This window comes from Parasteatoda tepidariorum, chromosome 7 (genome assembly GCF_982258835.1).
Source record: "Parasteatoda tepidariorum strain Cologne lab strain chromosome 7, Ptep-v5.0, whole genome shotgun sequence".
In the NCBI taxonomy this organism is placed as follows: Eukaryota; Metazoa; Arthropoda; class Arachnida; order Araneae; family Theridiidae; genus Parasteatoda; species Parasteatoda tepidariorum.
The window spans coordinates 59,999,802-60,020,455 of NC_141761.1; the positions used below are offsets into that span (position 1 = coordinate 59,999,802).

At 30.1% G+C, this 20,654-nt stretch overlaps 2 protein-coding genes across 5 annotated transcripts in view; one reads left to right on the top strand and one right to left on the bottom strand.

Moving 5' to 3' along the window:
• The window catches only part of LOC107448798 (serine/threonine-protein kinase Nek8), an 81,649-nt gene that overhangs the window by 27,466 nt on the left and 33,529 nt on the right, over nt 1-20,654 (bottom strand). For 2 of the 4 annotated variants that reach the window (XM_087167890.1, XM_087167889.1), the window contains exon 2: nt 43-248. In XM_087167890.1, coding sequence (XP_087024016.1) covers nt 43-178 — 136 coding nt within the window. In that variant the 5' untranslated portion in view covers nt 179-248. Of the gene's footprint in view, nt 1-42; nt 249-1,965; nt 2,181-20,654 lie in introns of those variants that run through there. The other 2 variants (XM_087167891.1, XM_087167888.1) reach the window with 2 other exon arrangements.
• On the top strand, nt 13,296-19,961 carry LOC147807169 (glutamate receptor ionotropic, kainate glr-3-like). Its single transcript, XM_087168801.1, has 4 exons — nt 13,296-13,354; nt 16,203-16,309; nt 19,442-19,532; nt 19,773-19,961. Exons 1-4 carry the CDS (start codon nt 13,325-13,327, stop codon nt 19,959-19,961), a joined length of 417 nt encoding a protein of 138 aa, XP_087024927.1. The 5' UTR covers nt 13,296-13,324.

A 20,654-nucleotide genomic window follows, 5' to 3' on the forward strand; every position in this document is an offset into this window, starting at 1 on the left:
AGGACGGGCGGTTTTTCGAGCTCTGGTCAGAACATAATGTACCTTGAACATATTCCATAACAATTATCATTGTTTTATCTTCTAAAAAATTATCATAATAAGCAACCACATTGGGATGGTCCAGCATAGCCAATACTTTAGCTTCATTCATTGATGTTTGTCTTTCATCTACAGTCATTTGATCTACAGGAATTTCTTTTAAAATTACATGTTTGTTATCAGGTTTTTGGTTGCAGAGGTACACAGTTCTGTAAAAAATAAATAAAATTGTTTAAAATATGTTAAAAATTCTTATCCTTTTCAATCTAGGTCAATTCATTACTATGACTATTTGTTTTCTAAATTTTGAAAACTTATCCATGAAAGGCACTTTGCTAGAAGCTTTATCTTAAGCGTAGAGTAATAATCATTGCTTCATTATTGTGATTGTTAAGATTCACAAGTAGAGAGGTAGGATTTTTTATAATTTTTTTTAGTAAAGTAGGGAACCGATTATCCGGAACGATCGGGACCATCTCTATTCCGGATAACTGATTTTTCCGGTTTTCTGACCTACGAAAAGCCGTTTTTTTTATTGTTAAACCCAACTAAAAAAAAAAAAAAACATTTGGAAATAATCTTAAAACGAAGAAAAAACAATGAAGTAATACACTAATATTTATATCCAAAATGATGGTAAGGTAAACATCTTCAAAAAGAAAGAAATATCCTAAAATCTTATGAAGAAAAAAAAACTTTTTTAAAAAAAGTGGCGGGAAAATGTATTGAATTTCGTTCCGGTTTTTTGGTTTTCTGATTTCCGGATAAAGGGTTCTGTACTGTTGAACAGCTCAAAAATAGGGAGATTTCCTTATACTGTGTGGTAAAAAAGTTGCCAAGTCTTGGCAACTTCCAGCCAGCGGCACACGAGAAACTAAAAAAAAAGAACATCACAGAAAGGGACCAACCCTAAAAGGTACAACTCATAGCCATCAAGGGCAAATCTCTACATGCATATTTCTAACATTTTTTCTCCTTTAAAATCAATTTGGTGCCTCTTCGATTTTAGTTGGCATGGAAGATCACGATACAGAAATATCCCCTTCTAAATTGAATTTACTTTCAGTAATGTAGTAAAACATGTGCAATAGAAAAGGTTATTTTCATGTTGGTATCTTCGCAAAGGCGACAAAAGGTTTTTCAACTTGCAAAAAACAAAAAAATGTTGTTTGCTCAAGAGTGGCTATGAGCTTTACCTTTGGGGATATTCTCACATCATGATCTGTCAACGCCAACTACAATCATCGAAGTGCCAAATAGATTTTAAACTTGCAATTTAAAAAAATATGTCGATGTTTGCCAGACGAATGCTACGAGTTATGCCTTTCGAGTTTATCCATTTCAGTGATGTTGCTGACAGGAAGTTGCCAAGACTTGGCTATTATTCTGCCACGGATCAAAATACGGAAATCTTCCCATACCTTTCAAATTGATTTTCTACATTTTTAAAAAAATTTATGTTGCTTGGAAGTTGACAAAACTTCGGTTGTTTTGGCGTAGATACCCATAATACAGAAATTTTCATAACAGAAATTTAATGTTATAAAAATTTTAAATGCTTAAAAAAAACTTAAGCTTGAATTTACAATACAGTATAAATTAATTGACTATCCAATTTTATTGAAAGAACATTGAAAAAAATACACAGAATAATACTTTATGTATTTTATTACTTAAATATTTAGGTTGCAGAAGAATAAGACTTTTACAGAAAATACTAATTGTAAAGGTACATCAAACATTAGCTTAGATGATGCATACAAAATTTCAAAATGATAATTTAAATCACACATATAATAACGGAAATGTTAACATTTTTAAATAAGTGATTAATAGTTTTATAAATAAAATTCAAAATAATAGAGCATTAGTTTTGTTAGGGAGAAGTGCAAAAGACAGTGGAATAAAAATTAGAAGATTTTCAACCCATGTGCTCCTCTTCCAACCAAGCGGATTTTTTCATATTTCTCCATTTTATTATTTAATTAGAACAAACATTAGAGCCAATTTTTATTTGCAATTCGATTCGAAATGATTTTATTTATCTACATTTCATAGGTTTCCAACTACCTATTTCTGTTGACCTAAAAGCTGGCTCATACTGAACAAAATAATATATACTCTAATTCAGTTAGAGGTTTTAGCTTGCATCTTTGAATTCAAATCCCCGATTTTTTCGCATACAGTGAGAATGGGTCTTAATATAAGAGATTTTGTTGTTGTTGTTAATTTACGTCGCACTAGAGCTGCACAATGGGCTATTGGCGACGGTCTGGGAAACATCCCGGAGGATGATCCGAAGACATGCCATCGCAATTTTGATCCTCTGTGGAGGGGATGGCACCCCTGCTTCGGTAGCCCGACGACCTGCGCACGAAGTCGAGCACTTTACGGTAGCACAGTTTAACGAGAACCAATACCGCACACCCTGGATCCTTACGCAGACTGATCCAAGTGGTCACCCACCCGCACACTGACCGTAGCTAGCGATGCTTGACTTCGGTGATCTGCTGGGAACCGTATCTTAACGATCAGTCCACTGCAGGACCTTAATATAAGAGAACTTAATGTTAGATTTGAAAACTGGGTACTTTATTTCTGTCGCCCTGGAGCTGCACAATGAGCTATCAGCCCCACAAGGATACACCTCAAGGATCTCATCTCACGATGAAGGGGTACTGGGAAGCATCCCTGAGGATGATCCGAAGACATGCCATCAAAATTAGGAATCACCGTGGAGGGGATAGATCCCCCACTGACCTGCGCACTAAGTCAAACACTTTACGGTAGAACAGTTTAATGAGGACCGATGCCACGCACCTTTGGTCCCTACGCAAGCTGATCAAAGTTTTCACCCACCCGTTTACTGTCCTTAGCCAGTGATGCTTGACTTCGGTGTTCTACTAGGAACCATGTTCTTACGATCAGCCTACTACAGGACGCTTTATTTGAAAATAACTTTGAAAATGAAATTTGAATAAAATGCGTTGGTAATTTAATGTTATCTTAAGTTTTCTACATCACACGCCATCACAATTTTGTGAGTCCATTTCTTCAATTTAGACATAGATCTGAAGGAGAAGGAAATTTTTGCCAGATCACTGTGATTCCAGATTCTTTAGATCCTTAATGCATCTCAGCGATGGACCACAGGACTTACGATTCCACAAAATTTACGAGCATGTATATCACATGTAGTACTCGGTTGGTCTCAGCGGAGTCGAAGATCAAACTTCGGTCCTGAGTCCGATTTCCAACCACTAAGCTAAAAATTTTAACCGCTAGTATACGCATCAAAGAAATTCAGTACTTTTACAGCAACTTTTTAAGCGAATTCAAAACAATCATAAAATTTGATTATTTCAAGGCCCATGCAAAAAATAATTTTTATAAGTTATTTATTATTTTTCATAATTTTATTTAATAAGAGTCGAAAATTATTTAAATTGTGAGGCATACGATTTTTTATATCATTTTAAAAAACGAAATTTGAAATGGCAGAAGGCAAAATTTAAGCGCTGTGGTCGAACAGTTTTTGAATTATCAAATTTTAAGAAGGTCACAAATAAAAATTTGATTTCTCAAAAACTATTAAACTAATTTCGTTCAAAAAATTTTTTTTCTATTTAAAATTATATTCTTTAAAATAATGTAAAAATTCAAATAACTTAAAATTAAAACTTTTTCGACTATTTTTAAATAAAATACTACAAATAATAAATAATTAGTAATAATTATTTTTTGCATGGAATTATTTTATTAGGGAATTGTTATTTTATTGGAATTTTATAATTAGATGCAAAAGTTTTTAATTCGCTTAAAAAGCTCTCGAGATTTAGCGAACTACGGAAAAAGTAAAATTATCATTTAAGGACTTAAACTTTAGACCGCTTTCTTGAACAAACTATTGGGAAAGCATTTATCTGGTTGCTGCTCCCCCCCCCCCTAATTTTGAGAATTGGGTATACTATAGCCTACGTCACAGGTCGTGTTATTCCTACTAAGCCTCCTATAATTCCTACTAAATTTAACTATACTAGAATGCAAAGTTTCTTGACAATGACGTCACGGCTGGCGGAGGAAGAAGGAGAAATAAGTTCAGTCGTTATATAGAAGAAATATAACTAAATAAAGATACCATTCCGCGATGCGCCGCTCGTAAATCTGAAAATATATAAAATTTTAAGAAAATTATAGCAAATTAACGCTATATATGTGTGGGTTAAGATAACTTATCATATTTCTATTGTGAAATGCGTAATTTACCTCGAAATGCAGACATCGCGCCGGGAACTATTTTCTTCGTTTTCCCTCAGCATATTTCTCCATTGTCAAGAAACATTGCAGTTTAGTATAGTAAACAGCATTTTCTGCGAACCTGATTTCTAGCAACAAGTAAACATTAAATGAAGTGTGTTGTTATAAGTCGCTATTCGGCAGGTTGGAATTGTATTACTCTAGTTCCTTTTGAAATAATTTATTTTGTTATATTATCTAAGTTTATGAATTTAGTAAACATATTTAAAACTCAGCTTATTAATTAAACTAAAAGGTAAATGTTATTCCTAGTAAGTGGAAGTAGTTGTGTTTTTTTCATATTATACCCAATTAAAAAATCCGAATTCGTCGGGAAAAAAAACGAAATGATTATGAAAGGAAAGTTCTTATTCGTGTCTGATTTCTTAATCTAAAATGTCTCTACTAATTAATTAGTATAATTGATTATATGAGGTCAAGCCATCGAACCACTAGGAATTAGTCTTGAAACATGAAAATACGATCATTAGATCAAAAGCTGTTCTAGAATATTCTGCTTTTCATTTTTCTCACTGACTAGGGTGGGGTGCGTTTTATCAATCGGTCCCTGCTCACCTCATTAGAAAACATTGCCTTTTGTAATACAATTTTAAAAACACTTAAATTTCTTTTCCAAATTTTTTTGGACACAAATTTGACTTAGTAAATACCCTTAATAAAAACAGAAGCAACAAACATCAATGCAGGTTAAATCTTTCTAATCTTTTCGATATTACCATTTTCTTCCTTTTGCTAATTATTTTGAAATCATACGTTTTTCGACATTAATTTGAGATTGGATTTTAAAAGAGTCTTTAATTAAAAGAAAAATAGCAAGCTTTAATAGAAAATAAAACTCACAAAATGTAACGCAGGCTAAAGCTTTTTAATCATTATAACACTATTTTTTTTAAAATTTTTTACAGGCTACTTTTGGGTAATTAGTTAATTTTTTCAACAGAAATTCGATATAGGATTGCAAAAGTACTCTAATTAAAACAAAAATATCAAGCAATTATAAAGGTTATTTTTTTTAATAATAATATATATATATATATATATTTCAGTTGGTTTTCTAACTACTTTTGGATAATAAGTAAATATTTTGTGACAAAAAGTTGACATAGGATTACAAATTAGTTAAAACAAAAATAGCAAACATTAGTGCAGATTAAAGCTTTTTAATCTTCATAATTTTATTATTTTTATTTTCGACTTATCTTTTGTGTTTACTCAGTATTTTTGACTGTTCTTGTCGCGAAATGCTAATTTAAATCTCTTATAACTTCAGAATCGTTACGGTTCTGAAATTTATACATCGACTACAAGGAGCAATTTTAGATCCTTATATAAAAAATTGCTTCAAAATCTTATTTATTTCGTTCGGGAGAGATGTTTGAAAAAAAATTTTTTTTCGCATTATTTTAACATTAGTCATTGTTATAAACAAAACTGTAGACGATTCTGTTTAAGGCTTTATTGTACGCTCTTTAATGTTTAATTACTTTTAAAAACCTAAGTTATCAGCGTGATTGCATGTGGATCGGTGCTACGTCACTAAATTAGTATTCTTAAAATTATCTGAAACCATGAGTTTATTTTGTTTCTAGTACGATTTTAAAAAGTGTTTCATTTAGCAAATTGATTTTTTAAATTTTGATTCTTGATTTTAGTAAATTTTGACTATCCCGAGATGACCTCAAGCAACAACATCATGTCAATTGATACTGATTTCAATTTATCTTTATTTTCATGAATTAAATTTCTAAACAAAGTATCACGCTTAATCTTATAACGTAAAGCCACGAGCAAGAGAGTAAATAAAAATAATCAAAATATTTTAGCATTAATTGTGTCTGTGTATTACTCAGTTTTGGGTATGATTTTTCAGTGATGATTAAAGCTACGGAATTGGTTAATGAAATGATCGAATCCAAAAACTCTAGACTTGAGTCCGTTTCCGTCCTGTACTTAAGTAAAATTCCCACCGTATTCCAGGAAACTATTAATTATTATGATATCAATTAAATTATTAATTATACGATAGCGTCTAAATTATTAATTGTTACGATATCATCGAAAGTATTTATTGCTACGATATCTTTTTTGTATTGCAACTGAATGAATATTATTAATTTAACTGATAGTTTGATTGCTATTTCAATAGCAATTCTAATAGCAAAAAACCTCTACTCTCATTTTCTATCTAACTCTCTTAATATCAACTCTATTAATCTACTATTCTATTCTATCTACCATGCTAATAATAATGTAGATAAACACAATTATACAAGCTTTTCTCTCAAGTTATTTGCGATACAATTATGTACAAAAAATCTCATGTCGAGGTCAACAGTCAGTACTAAATTTACAAAGATTTGAAAATATTGAGAAAAAAATAAAATGCAACTTTTTTTAAAAAAAAAAAACTTAACGAATCCTGAAATGAAAATGCATGACATAAAATAGTTTTAAGACATTTATCAAACAGCTTTTCTAAGGTTTTGTAAGAAAAAAATAAAATATTGCGTGTAACTTAAAAGAATCGAGTTACATATAGTCATAATTAATTTTTTAAATATTACGTTGATTTTATATAATTTTTATCTTGAAATGTATTGCAAGAATTTCTTATAAAATTTTTAAAGAAAACAGTTGAAACGTTGTTGATTTTCTAGTAACAATAAATAACATTAAATGAAGCATCGACTTTTCATCTACTTTCTTTAAAAAGTTTTATAAGAAATTGTTGCAAGACATTTTAGGAGGAAATTTATATAAAATAAGCATATTTTCTGGAAAATGAACTAAGACTATATCAACTCGATTCTTACACGTTACACTCAATATTATCTTTCTTTCTTTTTTGAGTAAAACCGTAGAAAAATTGTTTTCTTTTTTTTTTTTTTTTTAATTTTTTTAAAAATAATTTTGTTTTATGACTACTTTTAGAGACTTTACATTTTTTGACTTAAATTTGACCCAAGATTACAAAAAAGTAATAATAAATAAACATTAAATAAGGATTAAAGTTTATTAATCGTTACAATGCTGTTCATTTATTTTATTGAATAATTTTTGTTTAAAAGAAATGACCGACTATAGTGCAATTATTTATGAAAAATATTGTGAAACAAAATGTTTTCATAAAAAATTAAATAAAATTAAATTTAAGTAAAAGATTTCGCAAAACTCTAATACCTTTAATTTTGAAAATACATAGAATTGATAAAACTCAATAATATATAGAATCCCTCCCATTTCTTTAGGAAACATTTTACCCAATGTGCGTTCTTAAAATCATTGTTTTGATATAGTATTATTAGCTAAATAATTAATGTCGCACTTAGGGAAAAACATTTTCAATTGAATTACAGTGTTTCCGCTAACATAATATAACTTTGATTATATGCACCATTTTTAATGTTTATATCCGATTTAGAGAATGGATCGAAAACACTTAAAACTCCTTTTTGAATTTTATTTTAGTTTTGTTAAAATAAAAGGAGTACTTTTAGGATCACATGAAATTTTGAGCAATCTGTTACTTTAAAAAACTATCTGAGAAGGAATTATTAACATTAAGATAATAGAATTTATGACGGGACCTTTAAAACAACGATAGGTATGAAAAAATGAAAGAATGTTTCGAACTCTTGATTTTGCCTAATTTGGGTGTGGGGATTTGAATTCTGAAAATAGTTTTGCACCTTAACTTAAAGATTTTATTTTTTAAAAAGATGTTTTTAGTTTATTTGTTGTCGAAATATACAAGTTTAAAAACGTTATGCTTTTGGCTGATTAATTTTGCGATAAACTTCTAGGGGAGTGAGGGCCCATTCCAAAGTAGCACAGGGATATTGTAATAGCTTTAGTCTACATCGACCTACATTGTCAAGATTGTGCGATTTCACATTAAAAGTCTGTTTGTAAAACTTTTCATTTTAAACATTATTGTGTTCTTGAATCAAAATTAATTATTTAAAAGACAAAAAATGACGTCAAATTGCTATAATTCCAAAAAATAAATTTAAAATATAAATTTAGAGATATCCGAAATGCTGAGAGATATCATAATTCTGAAGCGCCCCTGCCCATAATGATGACATTTCCAGGCATGGGTTCTTACGAGTTCTTATGCAGTTTTAATCCTGATGATGTGCCCTGATTCGCCAAAAAGTTTATCGCCACATTTATGCAACCCCCTGTTATATGTAATCTTTTTATACTTGTGCATGTTATTTAAGAAGTATGAAACGGAAACTAGATTAAATATAATATTCAAATGCCTAATGAAAATACAAATATATTAGTGCTGCTTTTTAATATTCGAATTATTATTATTATTTTCTTTTAAATGGCGGGCACTTGTGATGTATTGTCCCATTGACCAGGAATGCCAGAACTACTACTCTCTTCTCGTTACCCAGTGGGCACCTGTGGCGAAGCCACGGCAGTGGAACAGCGTCTCCCACGTCACACAGCCTCAACCCGATTATAGGGTGGGTCACATTCACACACAGGAGAAAGGACATATAACACAGAGAGAAAGAAACATCCATGCCCTGAGCGGGATTCGAATCCGTAACCTTCGGCTCCGCAGTCAGGGACGCTAACCACTCGGCCACCTGGTCGGCATATTCGAAATATTAGAAAACGGAATTCTTCAATTTTTTTAAAGAGGAAAAAAATAAATAAGTAAACAGTAATCTTATTCTCGAGTACTAAACATAATGCTATGTTTTGAATTATTTAAAGCAATATAATGTCAGCCCAGCATTGTGAATTTAGCGCAACATTTTGTGACTTGGAAAATCATTGAAATAGTAGTATAGTAAACAATATAAATATATTTCATTTTACTTTCCGGTATTTATGGATATGGATCAAATGATGTGACATCTATAATTTTATATGTAATGCGTCGAAATTTTTACTTTTGTTTTTGGTGATTTTAGAGGATTCTTGATTTCTTTAAATGATCATCTAATAACTGTAAAATATTCGTTAAGATACATAGTAGAAATCTGCAATCCAGTAATCCTAAATTTCATATATTTCAAACTGATATTGCTATTAAAATTCGTAAATGAAAATAATATTTGTAAAAATGTTCATAAAATTACTAAAAAAGTAACAACACGGTGAACTATTCAATCAGAAGACAAAATATGAATTTTAATTTAGGTGAGGAATCGGACGATAAAATAAAGTCATGTTATTAATACTTCGAGAAATAGTGTTGCTAATGTGCATGATTCAAAATTTATACAAAATGTTATGAACTATAAGTGGGAAAATAACACAGATTTTCTTTGTGATATAATAACGAAAATATTATCAATCATAAGTGAAATTCATAATTCATGTCTATACGAGTCTTCTTAAAACATCATAAAAATTATGACTCTCATGCGGGTTCTAATTTAATTTATTTGTGACATGAATACATAAATTGGCAACATCACATAGTGATTACCTAACAAAATGATTTGCTTTTATCTCTGGAACGATATAGCGCCAGAAATGAAAAAGTTAAAGTGTAAAAGCCCGAATTCTGGAAATCCTAGGATTCACCTAAATAGTTTGGTCAAAGACAAAAATAGAAAGAAATAAGAAAGAATAAGGAACGAAATTCTGATGCTTCGCGATATAACACTCTTTAGAACTTTTCCCCCAGATTGTGCCGGCAAAAGAACATAGATTACATTCAAAATTTCGAACAATCCTAATTTTCTATAATCCAAATAGAAAATGGTCCTAACTCCAATTAGTTCGGATTATCAGTGTTCTACAGTATGTATTCAAAAATTTATTATCTGAAATATATGATGGATGTATGCTTCATAACATAAATAAAATCCGAAGTTTATAAATAATTATTTATAAGTAGTAGAAATTAAATAGATGATTACAAATATCCGAATTATTAGTTTTCAATTTTACTTTAGACATACTCGTTCAAAAGGTTTTTGGAAGATTTTATTTCAGACGGAAAGAAAATTAAGCATTACGGAAAAAATTAGGCGTTTTCGGACTAATGTTGAGTGAAGTCACGATACTTAATAATTGTAAAAATAACCAATCATAAAAATTTAAATTTAACGCATGATTAAGCGACATTTTGTTTATTTATATCTCTGTATTAAAAATTCGTAAGGGCCGACGTTGGGTGTTCAACTTATGGTCACATTTTTTTTTTTTGATTTGAAGAATGAAAAAACATTTTTCATAAATCTTTCTTAAAATAGAGCCGTGGTGGCTCAGGGGAATGAACACCAATGATGTGACCCGGGTTCGATCCCAACAATTAGTCCCGGGTCGATTCGAATTCCTCACCCGGCTCGCACCGACCACAGTGCTGACGTAAAATGTCCTCAGTGGTAGACGGATCATGGGTTTGAGTCCCCTTGCCGTCAGGCTGACCGTGGGAGGTTTTCGTGGTTTTCCTCTCCATATAACGCAAAGGCGGGTTAGTTCTATCAAAAAGCCAACCACGATGGCAAATTTCTTTCAATACTTGATCCAGGAGTTCCCTTGTCTTCTGGATTGGGTTTTAAAATTGAAACCAAGTTGATGAATATTAGTTATAACCTAACATAACTGTTTAAAATCAGTGCCATAAGAAAGCGTGCTAAGCATTTTAAAGCATTTCTTAAAGTTTTTTTTTTCGTTTAAAACTAAGTGTTCAGAGTGTCACTTACTACCTTCGTCATTAATATCGTCACTTAACATACTGCCAATTTTTTTAAGCTCAGTTAATCAACATTTAAAAAAATGCATATAATTCAAAGTTATGACAGCGCCAAGCTACTATTGTTATAACTGGAAAAAAATTTGGAGAAAATGTAAATTAAAACAAATTACTCAATAGGAAAGAAGGAATGCAAAAAATTATGGTAAATTTTGAATGTGACATTTTAAATAATACTATATGTGCAGTTTCTTTTCGTGAGTGAAACTTTTAACTCAGATTATGATAAATCTAATATTATAAAGCCGCACTGGAATATGCAACGAATAATAAAAAAATAAAGGTTGCATATTAGATGCCATGTATATGTAGGATGGTGATATTAGGGTGCTTATGCATTTCGGACTGTGGTAAAAAAATTATTACCATAGTATCTATATTATGCACTTTGGTGTAATAGATTCCTATTATCACAATACTTATAACGGCAATAACAGAAATATTTAATACAAAATTTAATTTAGCATTTCTGGCGCAGTTGGCGAATTTTCACAGCCTTCGAAAAAGTACCTGTTTTAGTTCGATTTTCAAAAATTATTATAAAAATATTAGAGTTACTATTAATTCTTTTTGAGAATAACAATTAACTAATTTCGGAAACTGGTATAATTTTGAATTAAAAAAAATGTATCAAAATGCTAAACTAACGGAGAAAGTTACTTATTCGAGTATATTAACAGTAAGAAATTGCCATATTATTATTGACGCCACTGATAATTAATTTTAGTAATGGGTAGTACTGCACTCCTGATTGGTGTTTTTTAATAAGTACAAAATATTCTGATATTGGTACTAAGATACCTCTCTAGAAATAGGTTTTTACGCTCCCCCCCCTAAAAAAAAAATATTGATTTTTTGATTTCTTACTTTTTTTTCGACCCCATACGAAAAACGGGTATTCAGCTAGTTTTTTTAATAAGGAGTGATTAGATAAGCTTATTGAGTAATTTAACTTAATAAAGAGCTTATTAAGTCACTAAAATGGCATTCTTGAAATTAAATTTTTATTTTATTTTTTTGAACGATTGTCTGGATTTGAAAGATGATTATTTTTCAAATCCAGACAATCGTTAACAAAACTTTCTTACAAAAAACTACAATACTTGAATATTGGGAAACCAAAATGTTTTGTGTTTTTGGAGAAAATGTTAACATTTAAGGGAGAAAGAAAAACAGTGATGAATGAGAAATAATCACGGGTGATGGTGAGTTTAGAGAGCTGCTGGGGGAACCTCCCAATTTACTTGAAAAGCACAAAGATAATGGTTGTTTTGCTCACGTTAGAAATACTACTGTAATTCCCTCTAACACAGAATTTGTGACACATTATCATACGATTGTAATCCTTTTTAGGAGTTGTAAACCTTTTATCTATTCGTGTAAACATCAATTATTGGATGAATAATATATATTACATTTTGCAAAAATAATTTAGTGTAATCACCGTGACAGAAAATAATACTTCGGAGAAAATACTCAATTTGCTTTTATGTTACTTTTACAGAATTGTAATACTGATATTCTATTTTAAAACTATCTCAGGATTTCGTTAGAAATTTAATCATCGCTTTTGTTAAAATCATTAAAAACCTCAATTTAAAGAAGTAAGTTTGGTTTTTTAAAATTGGTTTAATGGAAAACACATTTTATTATTAAATTCAGTGGTTGCCAACCTCTGTTTTATAAAACCAGCTTGTCGCATTTATTCTAATCACTAAAGTACGCTTAGAACTTATTGTTTTATTTCGAGAACATTTAATACTGCCATTATTAACTTGATGTTTCAGTTCGATTTTTAATTTATTTCTGAACTAGAAAAATATTTTGAAATTCTTCATATTAGCATATGCTAATTCTGCAAAATCTTTTTCAAACTGAATGAATGGTTCATTTTATGTTTCCTGCCTCTGATATAGCTATTGTAAAGAACCAAAAATATAGTGAGTTTATTCTTTTTTTGTGAAATACAAAAAAAAAAAAAAATATTATTCACAAGAACTAGAAATTCTTTTAAAAATATAAATGCAAAAATCGGTGGTTTTATCAACGTGTTTGACATTAGTCCCATTGTTTTGAATATATTTCCTTAGTTTCAATTAACCTTATTTTCAATAAAAAATTTCTTAACTGTAGAATTTAAATATTTCAATGTTCTTAATAAACGTTTTTTTAATTGTGTTATATTGCCGTATTGTTATTTTTAAAGGCCTGCTTATTTGACTGAAATAAAAGACTATGATGCATCTACGAGTGGTTTCCATAAATGTAAGTTGGTGAAAATTTTTTTTGTTTAGCAAATTTTTGTATTATAATTTAGAGTACCAATACTTGTTTTACTTTATTATAAATATCACATATTAAAATAATAGTAATTTATAATATTATAATTATAGTATTAGTTACTGTAGTTTTGTATTGGTAAGTAGCATTAGAATTAAGTAATTGGATACGCGTTAAAAATAATAATAAAAAACTAGTGCTGAAAGTTGGTTCAATCACACTTTTAAGTTTTGTTCAAGAAATACTGGATCTCGCAAAAAATGACTGAGGATTTGAATAATCAATTTAAGAGAAACGAAAGGCATAGCCGCCAATTTTTTTTTTGATTTTCCATATCATTTTATTTACTTTTGTATTGGTTTAAGCAAAATTTATTCCTTCAATTTTAATTCAAGAATTAATAAATTAAGTTTAAAATGATTTCAAGCACCATTGCTATACATGAATAAGTTAAACATATAAATAAATGTATGACATTCATAATGATTGGGTGTCAAAATTCTTTAAAAAAAAATAAAATTAAAAAAGTTTTTTTTTTGCCGACATTTGTTATTCAATGGTGATTTTTCCATTACTGGGGTTAATCATACTTATAGATTCAAATAAAAGTTTGCAAGGAAATAAATGCGTTATTTGCTGCGTTCTGCTTATGAAGAATGTGAATTTATGGGTACGGCATTTATTCTCGCCAAGTTTCAAAATGCATCAGTGTCTTTCTTTTGTTAGCCTGTGTCCAGAGAGAAACCTATCATGTACTTATCATGTTCCGTCCTTCGTCATAAGCACTTTGGTGTGTTGAACTAGCGTTTTCATGATGAAAAATGATATCTTTTTCAACATTTCCTAGAAATTCAGCACGCATTTCAATGTTTATCTAGGTAAGTTGCTTACAGCACTCCACTTCAGTTCTTTTATAGCCACATTAAAAAAGATCATAAGAAAGTTAATTCTTTGCAATCCTGTAATAGTTTCATTGGATGCAACACAAATCGGGCACAGATTTATGCGGTCATCCAGGATATTTTCTCCGGAAAAATGAATTAAAAAATAAATACTTCGATACTTTATCAATTGAACAGCATAAAGGATGAAGATTCTTTAAATGAACTCAGTTTAGCATAAAACTTATTTAAAAAGAGAATATAACATATTGAAAATCTACAGCTTATTTACTTTTCCTAATTGTAAGACAATGACTAAATACCTTAATTAAAATGTTACTTAATAAGGTACTATCTAGCGATTATAATACAATAAAGGAACAACACTTTCAGTTTTTCACCTTTCACTTTAAGTAACTTTCGAAAAGCGAAAACGTGATAATAACAGAGAATAATAGGGGAAAGTTGGACAAAACGGAATACCATTATTGTTTTAATTTACTATGGAAAATCTGTTAAAGAGAACTACACATTATTTTTTTATAGCTACATCACTTATTGAAGCACAGAAGAAACATATTTTAAACTAATTTTAATGACTGTGAAATAGAAAAAAAATCATTTTCCAAACTCTTACATATCCCGTTTTAGCATACCTGGGTCGGACAAAACGGGATAGGGTTTACAATGTTTAATTTTTTGTGTAAAACTAACTAAAAACATAACTAATTGACAGAAAACTGTAAAGTAAAATTTCTAAAAACTGTATTTATGCATCATCCGTAGGTTTTGAGTTTTCCTTCACTCGAGGAAATGCAAACATAGGAGGGATGAACACCCCAGCTGCACTTATGCATGTTTCAACAGTAACCAAAACTCCTCATTCGGCTGAAGACAAGCTACCCACTTGCTTTTTGCCTCGTAGACTCAACACTTTTGAAGGCTTGTTTGGCACTGTTAGAATTCCTGTTTCATCAACATTATAAATATCATTTGGAGTAATCGTATGCTTACTTAATAGAGAATTCAAAAGTTCAAAAAACTGCTTAACTGCAGTGCGATTAAACCCTTTTTGCTCGGACCATACCTGTGGATTCTGGATTTCGGAGGCTAAGTTCTTCATGCCTGCCAAGAAATGATTACAACCAACACTTCCCAGCCATTTTTTCCCCTGTGTTAAAATTATGCTTAATATTGTTTCTTTCAGCTAACTCAAATGCTAGCATTCGTATGTCCGTTAGAGTTATACCAAATAATCTCTCTTCTCGATCGAATATCAATACATGCTCACGCGTTTTTCCTGTTCAGCATTGAATTCTGTCTCTTATGTGTCCAACTTCTTCACTGCGACTAATCCAGGGGTCAATGTATTTGTACGAGCCTTTTTTACCTTTCTTTCGATATAATAATAATAATATAGTAAAAGTATTAGGCCAACAAATAAATAGGTGGATAAAACGGGATACAAAAAAAAAAACTCTATCCCGTTTTATCCAACTCATAAGTATCCCAGTTTGTCAGACTCAGACACTTTTCAAAACAAACATGGCTTCTGCTTGAACATGAAAGAAAAATTAGATTAACTAGACATGAGAATGCTCGTTAATAAATGCTTCATCAAATGTACTACTCACAGAAATTGTAATCTTAGTACAATGTGAAAAACAACGCACGTAAATGCAGAAAGTGGCAAAAAAATGGAGTAAAAAAGTTCTGACACCTACAAACGGTACGCACTGAAAATGATATAATCACAGTCAAATAACAAGTTTCTGTCGTCATCCGCTAGATAGCTGCAATAGTCTGGTCCCTAGGCGACGTATCCCGTTTTGTCCGACTATCCCGTTTTATCCAACTCTCCCCTATTAAGAAGAAAAATCATTACACGCAAACAATATTAATTCACGTATTCAATATCATGAAAGATTTTAAATACATACTTTACGTTTTAGTCATCGACTTTGATGAATATACTGAAAGGACCAGATGGATCTTTGTACGCAGATCACGGAAGTGAATTGCTTTTACTCCAAATTTTATCAGAAAAAATACCTTTCACGTAAGTATTATTTGATTAAAGTTTTCACTTTAAATTTAAGATTTAAAAACTTGTGCTTTCAATCCTAGATTTTAAAAAAAGTTTTATGTTTTCCGATTAGGGAATCGGATGATCTGGTTATAGAGCACGTTTTAGTTTAGCTGGAGTGAGATGAACGGTGCTACGGCCATCTTGTAAAAAACTTAAAAGCATTTTTAGTTTTAATGGAGAAGTGAACAATATTAATCAGCTTTTTTTCGAAACAGATTTCTTAAGAATTTTTTTTAAACTTTAAAATCTAGAAACAAATCTACAAACATTCCTTTTTTTTCATTACTTTTAGCGAATACTTATCAGCTAAAATTTTATAACTAGAATTTAGCAATATAACGAGTTCCTAGTATAAACGTAAGTTATAAAAAACAAAAATAGTAATACATAAATTTCTTTCTATAAGTGTTCTCAAGTTTATTTTTGCTTATTTTAAGTGGTGAAGGTAATATTTTGCACAAATTGATATTAGAGGAGGTAGTTTTCAATAGAAAACAACTACACTGTAAAAAATTCCGGTAAAAAGTAGTGGGACTTGGGGTGCTGGAACTGAAACATCTTTCTGGACATTTTACTGAACATCTTACGAAACAAAATCATACTTTATGAACATCTTACGGAACAAAAATCTGATATGCAGTATTTTTTTCAGTAATAATTACCGTAAAAATAAATAATTACCGTATCACTGAATCACTCTAATTAAATAAATATTAATTCAAACATTACATTATAATATTATACCGTAAAATGAGCTTTACAGTAAAATGGATTTTACGGATGTTGTGCCCAAAGTGCAAGTACATTATGCTGTAATTTGATACAAGCTTTTTCACAGCGTTGAGAACCAAACTTCTCTAGTTGTATGGTAATTTTATCCATCAGGTTTTGAAGTTTTACTAAATGAGAGAGCAGTAATAGTATATTTGAACTCGAAGAATCTACTCTAAAGTAAGCCTTTTCTCAAGTCTTTGAAGTTATTTTCCTACTTCCAACTGACAGTGAAGTAGGTACGGATTTTTAATTGGAAGTTAACTGGGCAATATAAGCCCCGGTGATACTTGATTTATTGATTTTTTGTTTTTGACAAGAAAATGCGGAAATACAACTGAGTATTCTAACGAAATGGTGCAATTATTTTTTAGTTGTCTTTCTATAAAATTTTGATGATGTACAAACCAATTAACGTATTAAGTAGTTTGAGCAAGCAATTTTTATAGTCTGGTGTCAAAGCTTTTTTTTCTAGGGATATTGGTTTAACTTTTAAAAAAAATCATTTAAAAAAATTATCTTGTTACAAATGGAGAATGCTATCCGTTAATAGCTAAGTTAAAACTTTTAGTTTAGCTACTTTAAATAATAATAAAGCAGAAATATTTATTATGTTTCGAAAGAAAAGCTCACCTTATAAGCGATAGAAAACAGACAGAAGCTCACTTAGTGAATTTCTGTTACAGCACTAAATCACTCTTTTTATTAGAATTCTATAAAAGATTGAAAATAATGCAAGTGATATGATAATCGATATAAAAATACTAAATAATAGTTATGTTTAAAATATGCGATTTCGCATTCTTATTTTTTATATACAGGATGTTTCATTATAACTACCTTTAATACGTATTTTAAGAATCCTTTAGAAAAGAAGTAAAAAAAACTAAGCACATTGGAGGTTACCACTTATGAGTGAGAAATCAAAAATCATTCTTGTGCTCAGAGCACAAAGTAATTAAATTCATTTAATTTAAAAATATGTTATTGCTATAAAGCTGAAATGAAAAATCGATTGGATGAAGGTTGTAAGTGAAACTTTAAGGAATTTGAGTAGATTAGCATCAAAGCTTACATATTTTTTATTTTATTTTATTTAAACGACTTAAAACTCCTTATGCACCACAAAGTATAGCATGAGGCTTACAGTTGTAAGTAGAAAACAAAAAGAAGAAAAATTTACAAATTTACATTGAAAACAAAATTCCGCAAGGCCGCAAGACTTTCAATACTTTTGACCAGTTCTGATAAGACAGGTGGCCAACAAATAGAAAGACGTTTCAAATCAGTCTTTAAATTCATTCGGGCACTCGCATACAGACTACAATGAAGAAGAATATGTTCAGCATCTTCATCGGCATCACCGCAAGCACAAATTCCACTGGTCTGCAGATGGAAACGAAATAAATATCTCTTAAAATTTCCATGGTTTGTTAAAATTTGAGTCAATTTAAAATCAGTTGCAAAGAATTTACATTGCAAACGGTGAAAAATGGATGGAAAGAACCTTTTCGCCCAAAGCGACCGAGGCGAAGCAAGAAATTCAGCATCCCAGTCCGCAATGATTTTATCTCTAGCGATGCGCTTCCAGTGAGAAGCTGGAACAGACACCCTTAAGTCTATTTGCAGCTATAAAGCTTACATATGAGAAGAAATAAATAAAGAATACTCTTTATTTTTAATTCTAATCCGAAAACTGTAAGGTCTTTCTACTTTGACAAAATGCAATGCAGTACAAAACTTTAAAAAAAAATTGCGAAAATTTGGGTAACAAGAGCTTAAAACTAGATATTTAAAAATGACTTAAAAAAATTCGTAAGTTATGGAATTATTTTCTCAATCTATTTCTGAATAGAATTACTCACTTTAAGACACTTTTTAGAATTAAAAAAAATATATTTAAAAAAATGTTTTGTAAAGTGTCTGTAAGTTGGGCGAAATTTGCAAGTTAATAATTGGGGCATATTTCTTATAGGAAATATGAAAGCAGAGTTTTATGGTGAACCATTCTTTATTTTAGTTTCTTTTAGTGGGTAAAAGTGATTTGAAGTAAGGAAGCGTAATTTCTCATGCGATTTTGTCTTTTGCAAAGCTCTTGCTTGTTCTTTTATGATTTTATTACACGGATGAAAGCAGAGTGAAATAGTTTAATATCTCAAATTAAAAAATTCTCTGATAAAATTAAAAGAATCGTTGCAATTTGAAAGTACTTAACAAACCATAATTGAGAATTTCTAATGAGGATCGAGCTACAAAATCTTTAGTTAGACTTTGATTTACAATTTTTTTAATAAGCCTAATTCTTACTGATTCAAGAATTTTGAATTTTAGTTATTCTTTAATGAATAGAGAAGACAATGTTTTTGGAAGCATCGATTCAAATGGAACATGGTCCGGTATGATTGGAATGTTGCAAGGAAATGTAAGCTTTTAACCATAACATTTATTTTTTATACGATAATTGTCTATCAGTCATGAAGTTCAACTTTTTTTATGCAGAAATGTCGATAGGGAGCGATTTTGTTAAAAGGTAAAAATAAATAAAAAAAACCTAACAATATTTGATCCTGAAATCAATGCTGCAAAGCACGATGAAAAGATGGAGCATGATAAGATGGAACACGTCCCCAAAATGTTTTATAGTGCTTTATTACATTTTTAGGTGGCTGACATTGCTATAAGCTGGATATCGATCACAGCAGCACGCCAAGAAGTTGTGGACTATTGCTTTCCCTATCTTATAGATAGGAATCAGATTGTCACATCTGCTCCAAAGAGTTTTCATAATGAAATTGCTTTTTTGAATCCTTTTCATAATTTAGTAAGCATTCTCCTAAATGATTTTTATTAGTAATTTGCATGAAAATTAAACCATCTTTTGCATGAAAATTAAACCATTAAACCTTAAATTGTAATTTGCATGAAAATTAAACCATCTTCTATAGATTGTTATATTCTTAGATAGCAGGAATAAAAGTTAATCTGAATTAATTTGTAGCAGGATGAGTTTTAGTTTCATTTTCAAGTTTTGAATCATTTCTATTACATTTCTAACGGTTGGAGAGCATGAAAGAGAAGAATAGAAGCGAAAACCAGAAAAGGCTATAAATTAGACACACAGAGGATCAGGGGCGGATCCAGAAATTTTTCCTGGGGGGGGGGGTCATGGACTCAGATTCCCCCCCTTCACAATTTTTTTTTATAAAACTTTTCTTTTTAAATATTTTTCTTTTGAGAAAAAGAACTGGGGTTTTTAATGCTAGTCTTCTCATTTATTTTTTTCATAATGAGCAATAGAACAATACATAAATAATTCAAGTATTCAAAATCTTTAAATAATAAATGTAATGCGTTTTTTTAGAAACTTTAACAAATCTGTCAATGATTTTTTCAACATCCGAATCAATTGACGAAACTATAACGAATTTCGTTTTAATCTTTTGGATTATGATTCTTGAAACAGTGAAGAACATAATTAGATGAAAAAAAAAAACAATTTTCCGACCCACCTAGGTGTATATGCCCCCTTAAATAATTTCTAAGA

Coding starts and splice junctions, on each gene's coding strand:
- LOC147807169 (XM_087168801.1), top strand. CDS start 13,325: ATGATGCATCTACGAGTGGTTTCCATAAAT. Junction 13,355..16,202: donor TACGAGTGGTTTCCATAAAT/GTAAGTTGGTGA, acceptor TTTACGTTTTAG/TCATCGACTTTGATGAATAT. Junction 19,533..19,772: donor TTGGAATGTTGCAAGGAAAT/GTAAGCTTTTAA, acceptor TTACATTTTTAG/GTGGCTGACATTGCTATAAG.